Source organism: Brachyhypopomus gauderio, chromosome 5 (assembly GCF_052324685.1).
Source record: "Brachyhypopomus gauderio isolate BG-103 chromosome 5, BGAUD_0.2, whole genome shotgun sequence".
In the NCBI taxonomy this organism is placed as follows: domain Eukaryota; kingdom Metazoa; phylum Chordata; class Actinopteri; order Gymnotiformes; family Hypopomidae; genus Brachyhypopomus; species Brachyhypopomus gauderio.
In genome coordinates this window covers 11,910,097-11,935,186 of record NC_135215.1, presented here as the reverse complement: position 1 = coordinate 11,935,186, position 25,090 = coordinate 11,910,097, and the positions used below count along the sequence as shown (strand labels likewise).

At 44.4% G+C, this 25,090-nt stretch overlaps 1 protein-coding gene across 1 annotated transcript in view; it reads right to left on the bottom strand.

Annotated features, from left to right (window-relative positions):
• Positions 1-25,090, bottom strand: part of b4galnt4a (beta-1,4-N-acetyl-galactosaminyl transferase 4a) — a 105,987-nt gene that overhangs the window by 52,630 nt on the left and 28,267 nt on the right. Inside the window, 1 exon segment of the mRNA XM_077005711.1 lies at positions 20,256-20,368. Within this exon segment, the coding sequence (XP_076861826.1) occupies positions 20,256-20,368 (113 nt within the window).

Sequence of the window (25,090 nt, the reverse complement as noted above, 5' to 3'; positions counted from 1 at the left end):
TTCGTTAAGATTTGTACACACAAGTTCTCCACCTGGCATGCAATCTCCATGTTTTATCTTCTGAATATTTGACAACTTGTAGTTCCCATTCTCAGACACACTACATTAATTTTTAGTTAGTAAGCCAGCGCCATTACTCTTTGTTCTGACCACGTTGGAATAAACCAGCTGAGCTCATTAACATAGTCGCGCTGCTCTACTGTTTAAAGTCGGCGCCATTTTAGTTGCTTTGTTCTCCATAGGAGAACTGAGATTACAACTCCGCCTCCTCACACGCGCACAAGCGCGCACACTTACTCCTCCCCTTTTTTTACACACACACACACACTAGATGCTGAGTCTTCACTGTAAATATACTGATCCATGTTGATGCTCTTTGTGTTTTAGAATAGTTGGTTTTAAATAAATGTATCATTTATTTTCACCAAATTGTCTGTGTTGATGTCATTCAAAAGCGGTTGTTGCCAAAACCTCCAAAGAATTCATTGTTAAATCCTTCAGATACCAAACCATTAATTACCTTTAGTTGATAACTAAACTTGTGGTTCTGGTATAATTAGAATATGAGACTGATTCTAAAATTAATGAGACTGATTAATAATTAAGGTAAAACAAATTATATCTACTTTAAAGGATTAGTAGGTGAAACCCCTACATAATTGGTGCCCCTGCGTGAGGGAGATTTCTGGCTCAACCATATTTGTTTGATATCAACCATAATTTCATATCATAGGCTTTCAAGCCATTAGAATAGGACCATCTCCAAATTCGCCAGAAGAGGGCGCCAGAGCGCTTCCTAAGTCTTCCTATAGAGGAAAGCTAATACTTAGTAACTTTACAGTTTGGTGATATCTTGTTCTAATTTGTTTACCATTTGGTTACTATTCACATTCATTGAGCAATCAACTGAAGATCAGTATATTTATTTTACTCATTTAACTTCTGATTACTTCAATAGTAATTCAGTTGCTTTAATTTGTGTGGCATCCCACTTATTTCCCCTGTACTGCAGAAGTATTAGGATAATTATTTAGTGCAGTTATCAGACTTCACTGTTGCAGTCTTTTATCCAGTGTGCTAGTGTTTAGATGCCGGTACCATAATCATCTTTTGCACACTTCTTTTTACCCCAGTTTCAATTTGGCTTGTCTATCTAGGTATTACCCTTTACCTGCCCACACTTGCCAGACACAGGATCCTGGCACATTAGCTAAGCCAGATTGTACTGAAGCTGACTTGATTTTGTCCCTTTTCTAACTAGTCTATAAGCATACTTGGAGAGACTAACCATGGCTTTCCTAAAGCAGAATACTTGTCCATCTTTGGTTGTTCAGCTCCTTCAGATGCTTGAACCAGGTAGAAAGGATGTTGACAAACCTCTAAAGGACTCCTTTGGGGAGATCCCTGCCGTTCCAGATGTAGTTTTTAAAATGTTCCTTCTATGTCAGCAGCAGGCTCGCTTAGAATTAGAGGCACTACGCAAGGAAAATAGACTCCTCAAACAGGATACTGCTAAGCCATGGGTTAAAGTTCTCCGTCACTACGACGGATTTCCGTCATTTGATTTTTTTGGGGAAAAAATCCGTCAAATCATAATAAACCACACACGCGCGTGCTATCTGTTTTGTGGCCGAAATATTATTCTCACTGGCGCTCATCAGCGCTGGATGGATGACGGCGGTGTCATTTGATTGACTTGCGGTTCATTCCGCCTTCAGATTTGCGGACAGTAGAAAAGTTTTTACCCCCCTCCTGCCTGGCGTGACCGTAGTGCGCGACTCTGTACACCTGCGCGAATGGCGGAGGCTACTTGCTGCATCACATTCTTTTTGCAGTGTTGTCCGAAGCGATATGTGGTAGTATAAAGAAACACCCCTCAAAAACAGGGGAATGAACATTTACCTGACCAATTTTAATGTTGCAGTAGTGCTGGAATTTAGGCTAAAGTACTTTAAAATGCTTGAAATTGTAACGGGTTGAGCCACCGCGATTACGTCATTTTCGGCGTGCGGACCCTCGCGCTGCTCACGCCACTCGTGCTGCGTCAAGTATAAAGGCTTAAACCAGGCTTAACATGGATGGTGTTGTTCTGTTTGTATTTAAAAGCTCTATCCAGTGGTGTGATTTAAATTTGCCATTTTTGGACATTTAATTTTTTTGTAACATACCTACTTAAAGCAGGTAATCTTACGGCTTATGTTTTTGCGATGGTGAATCTGATAAAAACGAGAGATTCATACCTTTTAAAACTCACCAGGATTCACTAAATTTGACTTGATCTTTAAATCATTTTCTGGAAGAGGACCCCCAGATAACTCCCATTAAATACACATTTATGTACATTTATTGCTCAGATGTTCATTCTCTTTTCTCTCCTTACACAGGCTGTTTAGATAAATATACTTTATAAATGTGTTTTTGTGTAGAATTAGGCAAAAGAGGCCAACTACACCACATTTTCAGTAATTGCTGGCATTGTCTTTTGCCAGGAAAAATTTTCAGTCAAATGAAAATTTCTTGCTTTAACCCATGTGCTAAGCTCAGTTCTGAGGTTGAGAGCCTTCGCCACAACCTCCAACTGACCACTCATGCGCTGAATGACGTGCTCACCGTAAGTGAACGTCACACGGGCTTAACAGAAACTGCCCGCCTCCAAAGGGAGAGTGAGCTTGCTCGTGCAAGAGCGCAGGATTTCCTTGTAACTAGATCTGGCACCTCTAGACCTTCTAAATTGGTTACAGTAGAAAGCCAATATAGTCAGCACTCCACAGGTGATGATGCACCTGTCGTACATCCTAAGGCCCCGGCTCCAGTCCCCACGAGTCTTAGGTTAGATGTAACTAGTTCTTCCTCAGAGTATCCATATGATACTACTGACGGTTCAGCTTCTGAAGCTCAAAGTGAAGCCTCTGTGGAGAAGCACCCTCCAAGAGCAGATGCCCTGTCTGCATCCTCTTGCTACAAGTCAGCAGAGCCCTCTTACTCGTCCCTAGCTTCTGCCCCCTTACTCTTGAGTAACAAAAAGAGTAATACTAATCCTGCTATGTCTTTTGGCCCTCCTTATTCTCTGCATGATGTCCAGACCAGGGACATCCCGTCAGGTACAGCAGCTAGGAAGCCTTACTTAAAAGCTGAGCATCATTCCACTGACCCACGCACAGGCTGGCGCAGTGACGTACATGTTCCAGCTTCTTCCTCAAGGAGAACTGCAGATATTTCTCAACTTGAGATGCGCAAAGGCTCACTGTTGCCCCCTATGGACAGAGACCAGGAAGGTAGAAAGCATGCTGGTGACCATTATCCTCCGCATGATGTCCAGACCAGGGACATCTCATTAGGTACCACAGTTAAGAAGCCTTGTATGAATGCTGAGCATCATTCCACTGACCCACGCACAGGCTGGCACAGTGACGTACATGCTGCAGCTATTTCCTCAAGAGGAAATGCAAAAATTTCCCAACTTGAGATGCACAAAGGCTCACTGTTGCCCCCTATAGACACAGAGCAGGACGGCAGAAGGCATGCTGATGTACACCACTGGCAGAACGTACAGACAAGGGACGTCTCACCAGGTAGAGCAGATAACAGGCCTTACTTAAACGCTGAGCATCATTCCACTGACCCACGCACAGGCTGGCACAGTGACGTACATGCTACAGCTTTTTCCTCAAGGAGAAATACAGATATTTCTCAACTTGAGATGCATAAAGGCTCATTACTGCCACCTAGGCACAGAGAGACAGGAGGCAGTAGGCATCCTATTGACCAAGAGTTACACCACTTGGATAGTGAAGGTCCACCTTCCTATTCTAATAGACATGTCCTTGAACATTTCCCTCGGTTAAAGTTACTAGATTCACTAGCCAAGGACATGGAGCCATTCGACCCAGCAAGGTCAAACTACCATGTTGAAGACTACCTCAAAGAAATTGAGTGTAGCCTCTCGGACTTGCCTTATGCAACAGAACGAGAGAAAGTGAAGCTGATTTGGAAAACCACCTCTAGATCAGTTCGCACATTCATAGAATCACAGCCGTTTTCCATTAGGGACAGTTACACTCAGCTATGCAAAGCCCTCGCTGAGGAGTATTCCCCTTATTTTGACGAAGCGTCAGCATTCATGTCAGCCATTAAAATTAAGCACAAGCGTTCAGAGCATCCCAGAGACTACTTTAATCGCTTGAAACAAACATTTTTCCAGGGAAGAAATGGACCCGGTCTCACAGAAGACCAAACCTTCAAATCCCTATTTTTGCACAATCTCCACCCTTGTGTGAGAACCCATGTCACACTTTTAGCACGCCAAGGTGACCTGTCGATGCGTGAGATCAGGAAGACCACGCAGACAGTTTGGGAGACTGTTGTGCAGCCCAGTATGCCTGGAGGAGACTCCAAAGAGCTCCAAGATCCTCCCTATGTTTTCCCTGTAAATCCAGACACTGTTCTGTCTGCAGGCCCCTCTCACTACTCTCGTCACAGGGACAGAGCCAAGAGGTGGAAAGAGAGACAGAACCAGTGGAAGGGGGGACAGCCATAGATAAAGATCAGTTAGTGGACCTCCAGCCTGAGCCAGGAGGAGGTAGAACTGACTTTATACGAAGTTACATGTAAACATTCAGCCTGTAAACATGTAGCTATGTTTCCAGATCTCTAACCCTTTAAAGGGAGATGTTCCTGGCATCATCTCCGCTCACAGTTCTGTAGTTTCAATGCAGTAGGTTCTTTACTAAGGGGGATGTACCCAGCGTTACCTCCTAACTTCTACATTTTACCCCTCACACAGATCTTATTCTCTCCTCTACCAGTATAGCAAGTGTGAGATACTTAAATACTTGTCTATCACAGGATAGGATGAGGCATTACACCTCAGTTAAACCCCCATTTACATTTTACTAGATCTCACAAGAAGCCACACTCTAACTGGACATTAACCCAAATGTTTTAGTCCAGCAAGATCTTTCCTTTAAAGCATTGTTAGGTTTGTTCCAGCCAACAGACTAACACCAACATGTGCTAACTCCACACCTTTCTCCATGCCTGATGTATTTCCTCTTTTCCATCAAAGGCATTTAATCCTGCATGTGACCTTGTTTTCTTATTGTAAAGCCAAGAGAAATCTAAGCCATGCATTAGTATCCTTTCATTGTTTTTCTTGATTTGGTTAACCTTAGTTACTGTTCAAGAACTGCCCAGTAGTGAACTTGTTGCCCAGATGTGTCTCTACAGCGTCTCCCAGCCATCTCATGGATTATGCTATGAGTGGGATGGACAACTTGACTCATGGAATTGATCACCTTCCAGTGGATGCTACAGGAAACATGGACTGCATGGATAACCTTTTGTGCTCTTCAGGACTGTGACATCGGCCCCAGTCTGAAGACCAAGGGGGGAATGTAGGTACCATGCTAAACCAGCAGGTGGCAGTACCACTGGCAACACATTGAACAAGCTTGCTTTGACGGAAGTAAGGGTGTGTCTACAGTTCAGGTGTTTAAATACCCTGAACAGCCATTCATCTCTCTCTCTCTGGTTTGACCGACACATAGGTTAGACCTATTAAAGAGAGGCTCCGTAATATCTCCTTCTCTCTCTGGTTTGACCGACACATAGGTTAGACCTATTAAAGAGAGGCTCCGTAATATCTCCTTCTCTCTCTGGTTTGACCGACACATAGGTTAGACCTATTAAAGAGAGGCTCCGTAATATCTCTCTCTGGTTTGACCGACACATAGGTTAGACCTATTAAAGAGAGGCTCCGTAATATCTCTCTCTGGTTTGACCGACACATAGGTTAGACCTATTAAAGAGAGGCTCCGCCACTCCTCTCTCTCCGGTTTTCTCTGAGAGCACGCGAACTTTCATACGACTAACAGCAAACAGCTGAAAGTCGTATTACTTAATTAACGAGCCCGAGTTACGGTGTAATCTAACCAGCAACTGATCAACGGTACCGCGACAACAGATTCACCTAACTACTTCAATCAAGCTTGCTAACGCGGCCACACGGACTGAAACAAAGGCGATCAATTCCCTGTTGTTAAACCGTGAACGAGACTCGCGTTCCTGGACGATTCCCCAGCACACCTGGACGACGTCGTTTGATCAACGAGGAGCCTGCGGTGGAAATTCCCTCCTAATTCCAGGAGGACGACAAAACCCCAAATCCTCAACACGTGAGACTCTTACCGCTGGGCATAGTTTATCAAAGGGCATAGTTATTTGAACTACAGAGTTAACTAAGTTTTTTGTTAATACATTCTGAATGTTTGTGTTTAACTTTATTTTCATAAACTTCGTTAAGATTTGTACACACAAGTTCTCCACCTGGCATGCAATCTCCATGTTTTATCTTCTGAATATTTGACAACTTGTAGTTCCCATTCTCAGACACACTACATTAATTTTTAGTTAGTAAGCCAGCGCCATTACTCTTTGTTCTGACCACGTTGGAATAAACCAGCTGAGCTCATTAACATAGTCGCGCTGCTCTACTGTTTAAAGTCGGCGCCATTTTAGTTGCTTTGTTCTCCATAGGAGAACTGAGATTACAACTCCGCCTCCTCACACGCGCACAAGCGCGCACACTTACTCCTCCCCTTTTTTTACACACACACACACACTAGATGCTGAGTCTTCACTGTAAATATACTGATCCATGTTGATGCTCTTTGTGTTTTAGAATAGTTGGTTTTAAATAAATGTATCATTTATTTTCACCAAATTGTCTGTGTTGATGTCATTCAAAAGCGGTTGTTGCCAAAACCTCCAAAGAATTCATTGTTAAATCCTTCAGATACCAAACCATTAATTACCTTTAGTTGATAACTAAACTTGTGGTTCTGGTATAATTAGAATATGAGACTGATTCTAAAATTAATGAGACTGATTAATAATTAAGGTAAAACAAATTATATCTACTTTAAAGGATTAGTAGGTGAAACCCCTACAGGAGGAAGTCCATACAAGCTAATCAAGACAATAACCCAAATCTAACAAATAGTTACTCATGTGTAGTGAACTTTCAAAATTAAACTTGATTAACAAATGCCAATATCAATTCATGTTAACAGCCCAACACTGATTAGAAAAGAAAGGCAGTAAGCGGTCATGAACAAAGCAACATGTTTTCACGGGAGAAGTATTGATCAATACATCAGTAATGACTGACTTTGACTACCTCAAGTGAATATTGAACCATCTATTTATCACATGACAAAATAAATCTCGGCACATCCTTCGAGAACTTCCTCAACTGCTGCATACAACAGAATATGCATTATGAAAGGTGTCATATTCACCATAGACAGTGTGTAAGTGATGGGGGAAAAAACAGAAGCAGGAAGGATGAAATATATTCAATACTACTGATAAGATCAGCACAAGTGCATCTGATGAACACACACACACACACACACACACACACACACACACACACTTTGGCGCTATCTAAGTTCCCATCCTCTAAAGAGAGAAACGCTCCAGGGTCTTTCTTTTGTAGAGTGTCTATTAAGAAGCAGCACAGCAAACCTGAGGACTATTGTGTCATTCCATCTTTTCATCACAAATAACCCGTCTGTGTTATTCACTGGTACATGAGCAGAACTGAGCAAGGTCAAGGTTATTCCAGCAAACAGACACATAATCTTATTTCTCGCTTCAACAGGGAACAATTCAGAACGGTGCAGACATAGGAACCAGCACCTGAGAGCCTTTAATTATCCTAAATATTATTGCCTTCATTAGCATGTACACTTCACAACCAGGCCTAAAACCCCAGTGAGGGTTTCTGCCTTCGAATGATTCTAGCTAAAAGCCCACAACCCTATTACAGTTTTTTGCATTTGCTAAGACACAAAAAGTGGTCCTTATAGCACAATTTCTGAAACAACTAACCCATGTAGCCTATCTATTGACCGGGTGTGCCAAACCTTAAGCACATTCTCTGCCTTACACTCATTTAGAAATGCTAAAACACACTTTTTGCAAAACTTTAAACAGTTCTTCACATAAGACACAACATTCAAAACTGAAAACCATGTGTTTCTTTTAGAAAACACTGCCACACAACTGCTACACTCACCTACCAAAATACCATACACAGTTCTCACACGTTACACTTCTAGCTAATTTTTACAAATCGTTATCAGAACTTGATCCCTATAAAGAGGCCACAAGTTGCAAATCTTGGTTTGCACAACAATGGAGGCTAATACTTCACAGAGAGGTAGAGGACGAGGAAGAGGACAAGGAAGAGGAAGAACACAAACAACCATCACGGATGAGATCCAGGCCACTTTGGTTGACCATGGAGGCCATCGTGAACATTGTCATATCAAACAACAGTATACCTTTACGACAACTACAACAGCACATCATTACTGACAACATCACTTTCAGCAACATTCAATCAGTGAGCCTATCTGCACTGGGCCGACTCCTGAGAAGACATCAAGTGCATATGAAGCAGCTACACAGGGCACCATTTCAGTGCAACTCTGACAGTGTGAAGGAACTGCACTATGAATATGTGCAAGTATGCTCTGCTATCCTCTTACTTATACTTTACTCTAGTGTCATGTGCCACACAATGTTGAGTATGATATATGCCCATTTCATTCGGTCAAATACAGTACTGTAATACTGTAATGTTTGGTTTCAGAGAGTAATGGAGCTAGATGTTGCAGCAGTGGAACACAAGTTCCTTTATATTGATGAAGCTTCAACCTTGCCAAAACAAGACGCAGAGGAAGAAACGTCATAGGACACCGTGCCATAGTCAGTGTCCCTGCAGCGTGGTGGGAACATCACAATGTGTGCAGCCATTTGCCACAATGGTGTTGTCCATCATCATGCTACTTTTGGTCCTTACAACACTGCTCACATCATCACCTTTCTCAACACACTACACAACAACTCATTCCACATCACCAGGAAGATGGACAAGAACAGACCAGGGACGTTGTCATCTGGGACAACGTAAGTTTCCACCGTGCTACACAAGTACGACATTGGTTGACCGAACATCCACAGTTTGATGTGCTTCACCTCCCACCATACTCACCTTTCCTCAACCCTATTGAGGAGTTTTTTTCGGCATGGAGGTGGAAAGTTTATGAGCGCCAACCCCACCATCACATACCACTTCTGCAGGTGATGGAGGAAGCTTGTGGGGACATTGATGAGGGTGCATGTCAGGGCTGGATACGTCACACAAGAAGACACTTCCCTCGCTGTCTTACCAAAGAGGACATCACCTGTGATGTTGATGAAATCTTGTGGCCAGACCCAAATACAAGACGAGATGCACCCTAAATTTGTCTGCTATTGTACAGTATTTTTGTCCTTTTTGTTTCCATGTGTACTGCTCAAGCAAAAAGTAAATAAACCTTGTTACTATTTTACTTCATGGTGTTTATGAATGTGCATAAAAACCTCTGTATATGTGAATGGTATACTTTTGGAACAGACTATACACTGAACATTTAAAAAAACACATGGTAGTAGTGTTTTCTATTTATCACATAAGTGTGTAGCCATAAGTTATAAGAAAGGCTAATCATCTGATATTTGTGTGTAGTGTTTAGATGCAAAAATATGGTTTTGGCAAGAATGGCAAGAGTTTTGGTTGATGTGTGTGCTTTTTCCAAAAGTGTGAGATGTTTTGCCTGTTGTGTGTGTAGCATTGGCTTCTGTGTGTAAAGTTTCGACAAAAGAGACACAGTTTCAGAAATTGTGTCTTAGCAACTGCAAAAAACTGTAAGAGCCATTTTAAGAGCCCTCATTTCTAAAGTGTAGCAATTGTTTCTCTTCAGTATTCCTCTCATTACCTCGCAAGCCAAGCCGACCCTGGTGCACTGCTGTTGTGCAGGTTCCCTCTGTCTCTCTCTCTCTCTCTCTCTCTCTCTCTCTCTCTCTCGAATGCAGTGAGGGATCGGGAAAAAAACACCAGGAGCCAACCCGCAGACAAACAGCAGGACAGCAGCGGAACAGAGACTCAGGGGCGCGGCGACATGGCTCAGGCCGCGGCGAGCAGACAGGCAACGGTGCCCCATCGTTTATTTAGAGGCCCCGAGCGCTCGCTCCATTTATAACAATAGAAAAGTAGCCAAGGCCCATTTGTAGTCTCTGGACAGAAGGGCCAGGAGGGAGAGCGTGGCGAATCAATGCTTTTGCAGGGGAGATCAATCACGAGGCCGACAGCACGGTAAAAATCAATGTGAAGTGCAGGCCACGGCTTGTTTTTCAATAGGAGGCAGTGCATTATGAAGTGCAAAGAGAGGGGCGGGCTTGTGTGTGGAGTGGGAGGAGCTGTGGAGGTCAAACCCCACCTACTCAATCCCGCCATCATCTCTGCGCTAGCCTGGTCTGGCAAAAGTACTGTGCAAATCTGAACCTCAATTTCCCGAAGACCAAACATCTGTCATGACTGTACAGCAAACCATGGATGAAATGAACAAATTCTAGAAGATGATAGCAAATATCTGTTTTGTTTAGAAACAAGAGAAGCCTGATCACTATGTGTCTGTGGGCATACACTTCATGAAGAGATTACCTTTATCACTGTAGGACCTAAACACACACATATATCACTGAAGATCTGACCGTTATCACTGTAGGACCTGAACACACACTTACATTACTGAAGAGCTGACCCCTATCACTGTAGGAGACAAACACACTTATATTACTGAAGAGCTGACCGTTATTACTGTAGGACCTGAACACACACTTACATTACTGAAGAGCTGACCCCTATCGCTGTAGGAGACAAACACACTTATATTACTGAAGAGCTGACCGTTATTACTGTAGGACCTGAACACACACTTACATTACTGAAGAGCTGACCCCTATCACTGTAGGAGACAAACTGTAGGACCTGATCACACACATATATTACTGAAGAGCTGAACTTTATCACTGTAGGACCTGAACACACACTTATGGCGCATTTCCACTAGGGCCTGCTTGGCGCGGTACGGTTCGATTCGCGGCGGTTTGTGAGTGTTTCCATTAGTACCAGGTCCCAGTTTGCCGGTACCTTCAGGTACTTTTTTCGTACCTATTCGCTCGAGGTTATAACCGTTCCAAAGCGGTACAGTTCTGTGACGTGGAAGAACAGCATGACACTGATTGGCCAGGGAGTGTCGTCACAGGTTGCGTCACAGGAGAGCTGACCCCTATCACTGTAGGAGATGAACACACACTTATATTACTGAAGAGCTGAACCCTATCACTGTAGGACATGAACACACACTTATATTACTGAAGATCTGACCTTTATCACTGTAGGACCTGAACACACACTTATATTACTGAAGAGCTGAACTTTATCACTGTAGGACCTGATCACACACATATATTACTGAAGAGCTTAACTTTATCACTGTAGGACCTGATCACACACATATATTACTGAAGAGCTTAACTTTATCACTGTAGGACCTGAACACACACTTATATTACTGAAGAGATTACCTTTATCACTGTAGGAGATGAACACACACTTATATTACTGAAGAGCTGAACCCTATCACTGTAGGACCTGAACACACACTTATATTACTGAAGAGATTACCCCTATCACTGTAGGAGACAAACACACTTATATTACTGAAGAGATGACCTTTATCACTGTAGGACCTGAACACACACTGGCCATTGCCTGACTGGAGATGGACATGCTCTTCCTCTCTCAACCCTCTAATGTTCACTCTCTCACTTTCTCTCTCTCTCTCTCTCTCACTCTTTCTCTCACACATATACACTCACTCTCTTTTTTGCTCATATATACAGACACACACTGTCCATGTCTTCATCTTTAGCACAAAGAGAAATATATGTTTATTATGATCCATAGAGATCCCTCACAGTATTGTGGTCTAGAACATCCTGTCTTGATCGATACTGATAGTATCAGCAACTGTCAACAAAGGTATTGATATACTGACATGCAAAGGACCCTATCAAAAATGTAACCAAAATAAAACTATAATTTTCTTACAGCTAGCTAAACTGTGTAGGTTAGTTTCTGTAAACTTGCATCAATGCATCTGTAGTGCATGAAAGATGACTGGGCCTTTCATTCAAAATCAGAAATTACCTAACAATACTAATTAAAGTTTAGATCTCAGAATCACACAAACCTTCAGGAAACTAGAGACAAATGTCACAATAACACTCTGTCCTTCACTGCTGTGAGAAAAGACACATGAAAGGGAGCGTGAAGCTATCTCCCAGGAACACAAGTGCATGCACTGCCCCAAACCAAGAATAGGAGCTGAGAGGATAGGAGGAGGTGGGGGGGGCGTAGGGGGGGTGAGGAGGCGTAGGGTAGGGGGAGGAGGGGTAGGGGTGGGGGGGATTGTGAGGAGAGGCCCCGCTAAACCCAGATTTTCTCCATCAATTATTCATTATGCTCAGTGTTGCTAGGTTTTCAAATCTCATGTCAGCTCCTCTCTTCTTTGTAGTAAGCACTTCAAACATCTGGGAATGATAGAGAACGAACTCTCCTTCTTTTGTATTTTTATTTTGTGCTTTTAAATGGGGCATCTTTTCCCCGAGCTGAAGTGCTTTGAAATGTAGAAGCATCACAGTGCGCTAGTCGAACAAATCGGAACTGCCTCCATGGCCACTTATATCATACCCCATAACATCTTACTGTGCCCCTCAGCCCATGACTCTCAACCGCCCCGAGAAGCCCTCAAACAGCCCTGACACTCAACAAATAGACCCAGCATCTACAGACGCTTTGTTCTTTGCACACCACCACTATAATTGGCTCTCCCCTTTAACGAAGAAAGGAAACTTCATTAGTGGAGTGCGGACTACAGTGCCTGGCTGGGACATGTGCGTGAGCATGGAACACAAACCCTCAAAGGACCAGCATGCAAACCCCGCATTTCCAGCCAGGAGGTCTGTTACCATGGAGACCTGTTGCCCTCCTGTATAAGCAATGGAGAGGGGAAGAGGCTTTTGAGGAGCATCGATGGAACTTGAAGAACTCATGTACAGAAACATGCATATCACACAGTGAGGACAATTACTATGGATAATGGCACAAGCTCGATCTCAGAGAGAGGGCAGTGGCCATAGTCACTGCCTTCAGCATTGACTTTGCACTACAGCTGAGCTCCACAACATCATCTTACCAGACACCAGCCCTCCCCAGGGTCTTAAAGTTAATTGGTTTCGCTACCTCTGTCCAATCCTCATTTCGAACATGGCTCAGAGCAAGAGCCGACCCCTTTGGGGGCCCCGGAGGCCCACAAGTTTTCATTCAGGGTTTAATCTGATTCCAGATCTGCTTCTCACTGTCCAGCAGAATTCTCATTTAGACGGGACAATGAATCCCACAGTTCCCAGGTTTTGATGTGGCAGTACACATTAAAGGCAGCAAGATAGCCTGTAGCACCACGGAAAGGCCTGGCCAACCCGTCGATTTGATCGTATTAGTCGTAGGCACTTCAGATCAGACAGCAGCACAGGAGACAGAGGAGGAGGGAGAGTCTGATCTGAAAGGAACCGCTCTGCTACGGGGCTCCAGAGAGCCAGAGGGCTCGAAAACCAACACCTCCTTCAGGAAGCAATCAAAGCCTCAGACTCCTCCATCTCCCGGGAACACAGGAGACCACAGCTGAGCCCACTGAATGAGATAAGAGGACAGAGGAGACCAGCAGCTCCGACAAGCTCGGCAAGGGCAGAGGGGGCAAGGGCCTTCCACACAGCTCTCGCGGCTCCTAACTCCGGACCGACCCAAAGAGGGGCGTCCTGTTCCCTCTCTCCCGAAACACAGAAGAGCGCTCGACATCTGCCAAGTCCCACACTGCCTTGTGGCGCTTCCGAGTGTAAACAAGATTCCAGCCGGAGTGAAAAATAGATGTGGTGAAGTCCTCCAAGGACTCGGACAGGCATACAAGCCCTGTGTGTCCAGACGGGAGGGGGGAAGCAGGGCGGGGTGCGGAATTCAACGCTTGCTTCCGTGTCTCCGGCTCTGCGTCTGAGAGCATTTGTCCCACACATAAGTGTCAAATTCCAAGGGCTCGGACGGGAGTGACAAGACCAGAGTGCCAAGTTCTCGCATCATCTGGGAATCCATTTTTTCTCCTGCAATTGCAATAATGCCCTGTGCCACAGGAACCGGGTTAAACCCCTGGCTAAACACTTCAGACGGGTCTCAGCCACAGCAGATAGGCAAAATGGCTCAGGTTCTGAGCCAGACACACTCTGTCTGAGCAAAGCTCCTCACCTCTGATCACACTGATAGAAGCAAAATCCCAGCTCCTCTGAATTAAGGCGAGTCGGGCTAATTAAGGCGAGTCAGACTTAAAGCACAGCTGAGTTACAAAGTGTTCGTCTCCATGCTAAAACGTCGGAGCGCTGTGAACCGTCAGCAGGCTTCAGTGTGCACACAGCGCGGGATGATTGCATGCATGTGCATGTAATCACACATCCCAAATATTCTTAGCATATGAAAATGATACTAACAATGAGTATTAATTTGTCAGTGTTAATGACTGTGTGCCAGTGGAGTAAATGAGGCATTGGGTGGCAGAGGCACACGCACACACCAAGGGGAGACGAAGGAGCAGAGTGTCACGGTGCAGTGGGCCAAGCGTTCACACCAGGAGGAAAAGTCATTTCCCCTCCACACATGACTGAACACAACACCAGCACCAGCATCTCCAGCACTAACTCTCGCACACAGGCAGAGATGCTGAGCTGGTGGGATTTCGGAGTATGATAACCTGAGGTGTTGGTGTAACGCCACAACGAGCACAAGATGTTGCTGATGTTTATGATGACCTCAATTACCAGCGTGTGTTCCGGGAGGTTCAAGCACGGAGCTGAGAACGGCCAGACGAGATGAAACGGTGTGGATAGAGCACGTGGTATCTCGAGCGGCCCGTGGTGCGAAGGATGGTCCATGAGAGATCATGAGATGGTTCACGAGAGATCGTCATATCTGTGTGTCTACGAGCACACAGACACAGACCACAGCACAAGCCCCATTTACTTACCCACTCACCACAGGCATTAACAATGCTATTTGGGTAATTACACAAATTTGTGTGTGTGTTTCATCTGCATGCATGTAGCTAATTGAGACATGTCTGCTGGTCTGGCAGGAGTCCCCCTGATAATCCTCTCCTCTGGCTTCTGACTTCCTCAACCACTAAGTCAACAGGCTTCCTCCATTTGGCTGGCACACTGTTGACGGAGCAGGCCACGCTGTCTACAGGACAGTCCCGCGCTTCACACAGCGCACAGGACACCCTGCAAACATACGTTTATTTATGGGTCAGGCAGGGCTCTGGAAGATCCGTCACAGCTGGGCTGCTGGCCCCGCCCGGGCACCCATAAACCACAAGCAAGGCCACCGAGACTGATATTTATGGCCCTAAAAGCAATTTTGGGTTAACAATAAGGCCCAAATGCTTCATTTTATGAGTAACTGTAATCCCGCCAGTATGATTAAAATCGTTCAGTGACAGCTGGGTGCTGTAAATCAGTATACATATCAACCCACTGCGTTATTTACCACCACCAGTACCCTGCACTACCATTAGCAAGAGAGAGAGAGAGAGAGAGAGAGATAGAGAGAGAGAGAAAGAGGGGGGTTGGGTAGAAAAGTGAGAGAGGGTAGCGAGAGACAATGAGACAAATAAAGAGTGAGAGAGAGATAGAGAGAAGAGAGAGAGGGAAGAGAGGAGTAAGAGTGAGAGGGGAGTGTGAAAGGGAGAGAGGAGAGAGAGAGAGAGAGAGAGAGAGAGAGAGAGAACAAGTACCCAGGGACAGAAAGAGATGGAAAAAAGGAGAGGTAGGATATGGTTCGACCGTTCTCATTTTGACACCTAGGAGACAATTAATAAGAAGAACCTAAATAAGAAGCAAAATGGTAAATCAGCACAGCTGTCATACTGTCAGCAACAGAATGAGGAAAGTAGAGAATGAAGTGTGTTTACTTATCCTTTTGCATACTGTATGTGTACTTGTAGTTTCAGTGCTCTGGCACCTTTTTGTCCATTTTGACAGTGTCCTTTCCACCTAATGATCCTAATGATTCAGCGAGGAAGCAGGGGGCACCACACCTCCTCATCCCCCTAATCTATCTCCTCTCCCACTAAATCCATCTCACCCCCCTAATCCACCTCCTCACACCCTAATCCATCTCTTCACCCCCCTAATCCATCTCACCCTCCTAATCCATCTCACCACCCTAGTCCACCTCCTCACGCCCTAATCCATCTCACCCCCCTAATCCACCTCCTCACACCCTAATCCATCTCACCTCCTTAATCCATCTCTTCAAACCGGCCTGTAAACCTCACTCATACCCGATTCTCTCCATACTCTCTAACTCAAACTCACACTGTTCACACAGAGGGATGGAATTACAAGTGAACTCACATTTTCTCTCTCTCTCTTTCTCTCTCTCCCCCCTGGAGAACTCTAGTGCTGCACATAGGCCAGGGCTTTAATCCAGTAGAAGCCTCTGTTGATCTCCACTCACCCCAGCAGAACTGAGTCCCTGTTCTCCTCGGGCTTTTGCAGGACTACCTGCGTGTCTGAGGTGAAAGGTTCCATGTGAAGCCACCCATGTACGACCAATCTTTTCACTATCCTTTCACTATCTGAAAAAAATTGAATTATACTCTTTCTCTGCACCCTATTATGTCCAACAATCTAGCCGAGGTGCATATTTAACCAATCAATGGTACTTAGTGTTTCAATGGAACCATTATCTCATTCTGGATCACACAATATAATCATCATCCCTGAACAGGTGTTCAGGCATAATAAGGGAGCGGCCGTGTATTGACCGAGTCTATTCTGCATTGACACAGAGGAGCTGAACACTTAGAGGCTCTTAGACGGCTGTCGGCTTTGTCTGTTCCCAGACAGAGAGGGAGAGGCAGGTCTGAAAGCCCATTCACATGTGGGTTAGGCTCCTCAGATGCTAGTCTGATGGCAATGATGCTCAGTTCACATCAAATTAGTTACCTGGTGACCGGAAGAAGTAAACAAATCCTTCACCAACAGTAGAAATTATGTTATATGTCTGTTTTAAACGCCCAAATCAGACACTGAAAAATTCACCTATAGGTTTAAAGTGGCTGTGTTAAAGTGTTCTTCTCTAAATAACAGAAAGGCGCATTTATAATCTAAGGGATTTATTTAATGCTTTATGTAGTTTGTCAGTGAATTTATTTGTGATACATAATGTAATCTAGCTGAAATGTTTTTCTTTCTGAACCATACCTACTTTTACTGAAGTCTATCAAAAGTACAAATTCATTATTTATGGTCCACCCCCCAGTTCACACATAAATAGACATACTTTGCGAACTGTTAGATAAATGTAGCAGAAGGAAAAGTCGGAGCCTCCTCTCTTAACAAAATAAAAAAAAAAAGTCTCCAAAAGCATAAAACACAAGTCAGAATGCTCAAAATGGCACTTAAAATGTTAGTCTTCCTTCTGTGTTACTTTTCACCCCTGCCTGGAGGAAAACCACATCAGACAGAAGGAAGCAGCATGCACACACACACACACACACACACACACACACACACACACACGGATCTGCCCCTAGTCTCAGTTCTTTAGGAAGAAAGGATGATAGAGCCTTCAGCTGACTTAATGGGTCCAGGTGAGGGTGAAAAGATTTAGAGGCATGTACTCAAAACCACGGACAAGTCATTATAACCACATTATTAGACTGAGCCTTTATCCCAGTGTAGCCTGTGGTGCTAATGCCCTATTTGATCTATGTCCACGCGTGTGCATTAGAAATGGTTCAGCATATCAGAATTTTTTTATCATGTCTTTCATGCTGCAGTCAGAGAGAGAGAGAGAGAGAGAGAGAGAGATAGAGAGAGAGAGAGAGTGTGTATGTGTGTGTGTGTGTGTGTGTGTGTGTGTGTGTGTGTGTGTGTGTGTGTGTGTGTGTGTGTGTGTGTGTGTGTGCGCATAGGCTATGTGGCACCCACACACTTAGGGCTGAGCGTGATCAGAGAGTCTGGTTAATAATGAATTAGAAAGACATGCAGGCTGTTAGACAGCCCGTGCACACGCATGCACACACATACACGCCTACACACCTACACACACACACACACACACACACACACACACACACACACCTGTCTACCATTACAAAACCATCCTCCAAATCCAGGCTGGGGATAAGTCTCCAAAAGCATGCTGGTTATTCTGAGTGTTACCATGGAGACTACAGTACAAGAAGCAGACACGTGTCTGTGTCTGTGGAGAGCAACCTGGCACCACTGGTATTACTTTACGTGTGTTTCTTCGAACACGTGAGATATCTAACGATTATTTTCTCCTCAATATATCAAGTGTGCTTCAAACCTGGATTGCACCAACAGACCCAAACCATTATTTTGAAATTGCGGTTCTTTATTGGCTCGATGTAAAAATCTTTAGGCTCGATGTAGGAGACGATGCAATAAGCTTGTCAAGTGCACGCATGACGCAGAGAGTGTGAGGAAGGACGTGTGGAAAACAGCAGGACGTATTCTGAGCACATGCCAGTGTCCAACACAGAGACCTGATCAAGGACACACAGTATATCACAGAGTTTATTCTAAAGCTACGGTTATCTCGGCCCATACAAATCAGTAGTGACAGAGGCAAGCGTGGATTAGCTCCATGCTCTCTTCATCTGCACATTGTCTCTGTAATCTCCTTCCTATTCCCCATGCACGCTGCTGTAATATTAAGTTAAATATTAATATGAGGGGACACATGTGAAACTGAGCTACAGTTTGATAACATTAAGATGCGGTCAAGTTGAGATCTGTGTAAGTTTTGATAACTTTCCGCACACATGACCACACATTATTCACAATTTATTCCACCGAGCGGGGGAGAATATGGGAAGGGGGATACGGTTTTTCTACCAACGACCTCAGTCCACCAACCAGAGCGTCGCGTGCTTGCCTCTCGAGGCTCCCGGTTCTCCTCGGTTCCGTAGGATGCACAGAAATGCAAGACATGGATTTTTAGGTCACGAGTAGGACAGGTTTTTCGTTATTTAAAGTTACTAATGAATATTTCGCGTCGTCAAACACCGCTCACTAGTATCCAATCTTGTTACTATGACATTATTAAACTGACAAACGCCGCAAAGTAAATTGTACATCAGGCTTATCAGAGAGGGAACCGAATTGCTCAGCACTAAATCATTAAATCAAGCAAAAATTTATTATTTTATAATACTCAATGAAAACGTTCCAAATATTTAAACTAAGCATTATAATAACTCTTTTTACAACATTAGATGTATTTCATTCAAATGTTAGTAGTTATTCCCGTGTCATTACTTTAATATACCATTTACTGAGTTTGCTCGCCTAAAACGCGTAGGCTACAACAGAGCAAATTGGTGTTCAGTGTTTATGCACAAGGGAGATCTGTGGCCATATTATCCAACATTAGCCAACGTTAGCGGCTGTGAACCATGTTCACTGTTAGCTAATAGTCCAGCAAACTGAGCAGACGTTGGACGGAACATTACTGGCAGCCCATGCTGTTTACGTGAGGTCCAATCGATTTGCATTGTGCCCGAACAAGCCGTATCAATTTCAAGATTTATTATGAAAATGAAATTGAAAAATAAATTGAATGTAGCAAAGTAAATGCGATAAGGCTTATCATGAATTTGAAATGATTTTTATGTTTTTTTTTATAATTCCGAAATAAAAAGGCATATTTACTAATCGATTAATTTAATCATTGTTTGACAAAAGTAATTCTAAGTAAATTGGTTCTAATGTGTGCTTAAAACGTGGTTTTAATAGTCGGAATAACTGACAAACGACAGGTCCACTGTTGCCAGGTGAGAAATGTAGGATTATCGTACCAGAGACATGACCAAAATAACCAGTGTGTTGATGTACTATAGTCAGTCTGGTGTTGAGTAGGGGTTCAGCAGGCTCTCTCAGCTTTGGGGCGGCAGTAGCGACCTGATTCATCAGGAGCCCCACGGGTGCCTTCAGGGTTCACAAAAAACCTCCGACAGACAGGCTGATTACAACCACACATTCACGGAATGGTCAAATGATCGTATATTTGGCCTTTTGGGGGATTATTGATCGTACAGAGTGCAAAATTATCGTACAAATACGATAATTGTCGTACACCATATGGCCTAACGTCCTCCATTTAAGAGGAGCCAGTAGATTGACTCCATTTGAACATCAAATGTCGGTTTGTTAGGTAAATGTTTTACCGCTGCGTCGTCTTCATGGCTGTCGCTGGTGTCCTCGCTTTTGCGATAGCTGTCTGAGGAGCGAGTATCTCTCTTGTGACTGGCATCAGTCCCCTCGGTTTGCCTCTCGCCATCTGGAAATGAAACAAGACCTGTCAGCTTTCACCAGCAATAACCATATTGCCACATCCATCTTAAAGTTAACTGCTCATTATATTACGGTGACTTTTTAAAAAGCCATTCATTTGGAGTTTTCTTTCGGAGGCAGCAAATAACTAACACTACATGCATACGTGCCAAACGAGCGACAGAAACAACGTAACGCCATAAGATTAATAACATCATTTAACGGCTGTGATGCTGACTAAGAAATAATGAAAGCTAAAGGTTACCAGCACATGGAAGATGAACGTTTTCTTTCAAATACGGTAAAAATCGTCTAGTTCTGATGTTTTAGTGACAACAGTATAAACCACTATCAAAACCATTACGGACTATTATATTTCTAATGTTCAATGTTTCTATTAACGTGTCATTTCACATTATGTCATACAGCATACATTCTCTTTTTTGCCCAGATCCGACTGCCAAAACTCAAATAAACAAACAAAAATGGAAGCAAAAAAAGGAAGTAATTATAAGGCACGAGGCAGGGAACTCTGTTCTGTCATCTGAGCGGTAAAGTATGTGGGCTGCTGTCCCATTCCAGAGGGATTGTGGCGTTTGCCTGAATAGGCTCCCATTACAAAGCACTCAGATGGCTGACTGGAGGCTTGGCACCTGGGAAGGGACAGTGTGGTCCATGGAGAGATATGTTAACAGCAGATGGCCAATGGAGACATTCCAGCATCAACATTCAAAGCAGAAAGAGGGTAAGGAAGCGAATCTGGGAAGTGCCGTTGTCTTGGTGATATTTGAGATTTTACGCGCATGTTTAGGTATGGCACTCGAGTCTTTGCAATATAGCAGTTTTAAAAAAGAAAACACATAGTTAACATTTATTCACATAGGTTTTTGAGAAATGTTGGTCTTGATATACAACTGCTATCAGAGTCCATGGGTAACATTCTCAGATTAACAGTTATGCTGAGAAACATTTTAAGGCTATTTTTACACCCTCCACCAAAATACTCCCCTGACACAGACATATACACTCAACACACACCCGCAAATGACTCTCTCTCTCTCTCTCTCTTTCTCTCTCTCTGTCTCTTTCACTCTCACTCTCTCTCTCTCTCTCTTTCACTCTCTCTCTCTCTCTCTCTCTCTCTCTCTCTCTCTCTCACACACACACACACACACACACACACACCTAGTAATAAAAGCATGATGATGCATTCTGGTGTTCTGGAGATGTGTACTCAGTGCTCACGTTGCTCACTCAGTGGGTTTACATCCACATGCAGCAGGTCCACCCTCCTCCACCCCCACACCACGCTCCATCTCAATCAACACCCTATCAATAGACTTCACCCAGTTAACCTCTACAGCATACAGCATGAGCATGTCTGACAGTAAGTCAGATCTCCTATTTACAGTATATTACAGAATAATTAAATAATGATGCCACCTGCAATATAAGATGCAACTGTGCTAAATGTCTTTACATCAACATATCAACCAACACAGTGTTCATCAATCGAACAGGGTTGCACAATATATCTGTTGGAGTTCATTATTCAATGATGGCCTTTGCAACAAAGTCACATTGCGCAAACAAGCCCTCTATCTATCAGTGCTTATGAGTGCAGAGAATCACAATCAGTCTAATTTCAGATGAGCGTTCTGTGAGTATATCAAACACATCTATCAGACAAGTAGATCAAATGTATCAAACAAATGATCTAGCAAATGTCAATGTAAGTAATTAAGAGTCAAAATAATGCAGGGCCTTTTTTACCAGGTCAGGGGTCAACCAGTGTGTTTTAATGTAATGCAAGCTGTACATAGCAACATAATCACTATGAAGCACCTTTGTCCATCTTTTGCAGCCCTGCACAATTGAAATTCTATACGGTCTTTTATTCACATGCACACATGGTCTTGAGCTCACCATGACTTTCACTGCCCTGCGTAGTGCACCTGTCTGCTCGCTGTGCAGTTTTAATACAGGAGCGTGCGTGATGGTGCTACCAAGGGAGGTGGAGTCGGAGCTGCAGCGGTCGGGGGTAAATAACAGCAGAAGGTGGAGGAAGCCAGACACCAAGTCTCCATTCCTGTATGCATGAGACATGGTGAGAGGCTGGGCAGATAGATGTAGATAGATGCAGATAGATGCGCTCTCTCTCTCTCTCTCTCTCTCTCAGCATGCTGCAGTCAGAAATGCCCATAAATAGGGGGGCCGTGTCTGAATTTGTGGTGGAAGCAGCAGCCCCCCTGCTTGTCAGACATGGAGAAGCCTCCATCAGAGGCTGCGGAGTGTGTTTGAGCAATGGGAGGGACGAGGGTGAATGAACATGCCCCCCCCACCCACCCCGCCCCCTGATCCTACTGATGTTTACTCCATCGCCGATAATGGCGGCATCTGCGCTGGTTTGATAATTGCTCTTAGATGTTGCCAGTTAACAAGCAAAGTGTGACAAAAACAACAGTCTTAAGCTTCTCGTGATGTGACACAATCTCATAAGCTGTGCAGTGGAGTGAAGTGTGACCATGTGATTCCTGCTCACTCCTTCACCCCAAAGCATCATTTCACATTTGGCTAGTGCAACATTGTAAGGCCCATAGAGTATAATAGTACTCTAGTGTACACTAGTGTTTGGGGAATATTCATGGCAGTATGGAGTGAGACGTAGAGAAAAGAGGAAAAGATGTGTGGGGAAAAAAGAGTGAGAATGAGTGAGATTGGGGGTGAATGGAGAGGTGAAAGACCTGCCCCTCTCAATGCAATCAGCTGTTACAGGTTTAATGAAATAATTAAGCCTCAGTCAGCAGGTTAATGGAAGCCAATCGACAATTTCACCCCTGAAGAGAGTGAGGGAGTGTGAGTGTGTCTGCGTGGAGTGTCTGAGTGTCTCTTCACTGCAGGAGCCACTGCCTCGGCTGTCTCAGTGTGTGGGTTTGCTGTTACTCAGTAACCGTTAAAGCGGGACAAAATGTTCAGCCAAAACGCAATGGCTTTCAACTAAGGTCTACGGATCAAAATGAGTGAGAGCTTCTGATACATCACGCAGTGTTTTGTCTTTATGAAGCCGCCATTCATGTCACCTTATATCGTCATGAATGTCAGGGGGTTTGGTTTCCCAAACCTCCCTGACAAACATCAAATCTCAAGCAGCCGATTTGCACGTGGCATTTCATGCACTTCGAACAATGAACCTCGAGTTGTCAGCAGAGACATCACAGTGTGCTCTTTGAATAATGGAGATGTTTCTATATTCTGTACAGAAATCTTGCAGTATGCATTTCAGACAAAAGAGAGCACATTTGTACTATATACTATACTAAATATTATTCGATATGAGGAGTATTAAAAATCCATGCAGTGTCTATGAGTGCTCTTAAATTAAACTCTGAAAACCAAACAAGGCAGGGTGATAGCTGACCAGTTCCACCAGCAAACTGAACCCAGCAAAATGACCTGGGCAGACCTTTCTGACCGCAGGGTGGTGACCACCCTATGAACCCAAGGCTGCAGGCAAGTGCGTACGGAGCTGCCGGAGCTTGTGGAGGACATCGTGATGCACGAGGACGAGGGACAGAGGAAGCTGCCTGTCAGTCCAACACATCATGCCTTAGGGCATCTCTGGCAAAATAAGAACTGGCCTGCCAGGGCCAACCTGACAGGCACTTCCCACAGCTCCCAGAGAGGCCTGACAAAGCAGGAAGTACACAGAGGTGTAACGGTTCAGGCTCAAATCGGAGACGCTCTGCCCTGATTTCAGATGACCCACTTGGCTTCACTAATTAATTTTACCTGCTGGCTTCCACTAATGAAGAAAGGCAGGAGGCTAGAACAAAACACTGTTACACCCTTGAACCTGAACTCTCCACCTCTGGGAGCCCAAAGCGCGCGCGCGCACACACACACATACACACACACACACACACACACACACACCTGCGCATTTAACAAGCTCAGCTACATCTGTGGCATGTACTAAGGAGCTCAGCTTGGGGAAGATGTGCTATAAACGCAGCACAGCACAGCCGAGTAATTATGCTTCACACCTAAGAAAGAGCAAAGACGCGGCGTTAGAAGAGGTTCTTGATTCGAGCCAGACTAAGCAGGGTGCTCGATGGGCGCCTTCCAGTCCCGCCTTCAGTCCCTGGGCCTGTGACGTTTATTTACTCTAATTAGCTGATAAGGGTTTCCCGCAGGGGTGCCGGAATTGGAATACAGAGCTGGCAGCTTAAGGCAGAAAGGTCATTTAAAGCACAGATTAAAGAAAGGGGCAGATGAGGAGATTCAGAGTCGCATAGTCGAGTGCGGCTAACGTTGTCCTGCTAAGATGGTGACGATGGTCACATTGCTCACTAATGTCATTAATTCATTTGCTATCCTGCACTTATCACTAAGGCCTTATCATCATGCTCCTTTATCCTCTGTGTGGCCCAGTGCATCTACACCTGTGGCTGGGCTCTTGTGCAGGGGAGCCTCAAGAAGACCCGCCCACCATCCTGTAGTCCCGCCCACCGCCTTGCAGTTCCGCCGAGCTCAGGCTAAAGACTCAAGGGCAAGAGCAGGGAGCCCCCAGGAGATCTTTACTGTCCTCTAATCTGGGTCAGCGGCAGTGGGCCAGGACTGAAGTGTCCTCACCTGCCTTCCGTCCTCTTCTCAGTCCCTCTATCCATCCAAACCTGTGTCCATAAATGACCGAACCAGTATCGTGACAGTAATGCTAAAGATAATATTA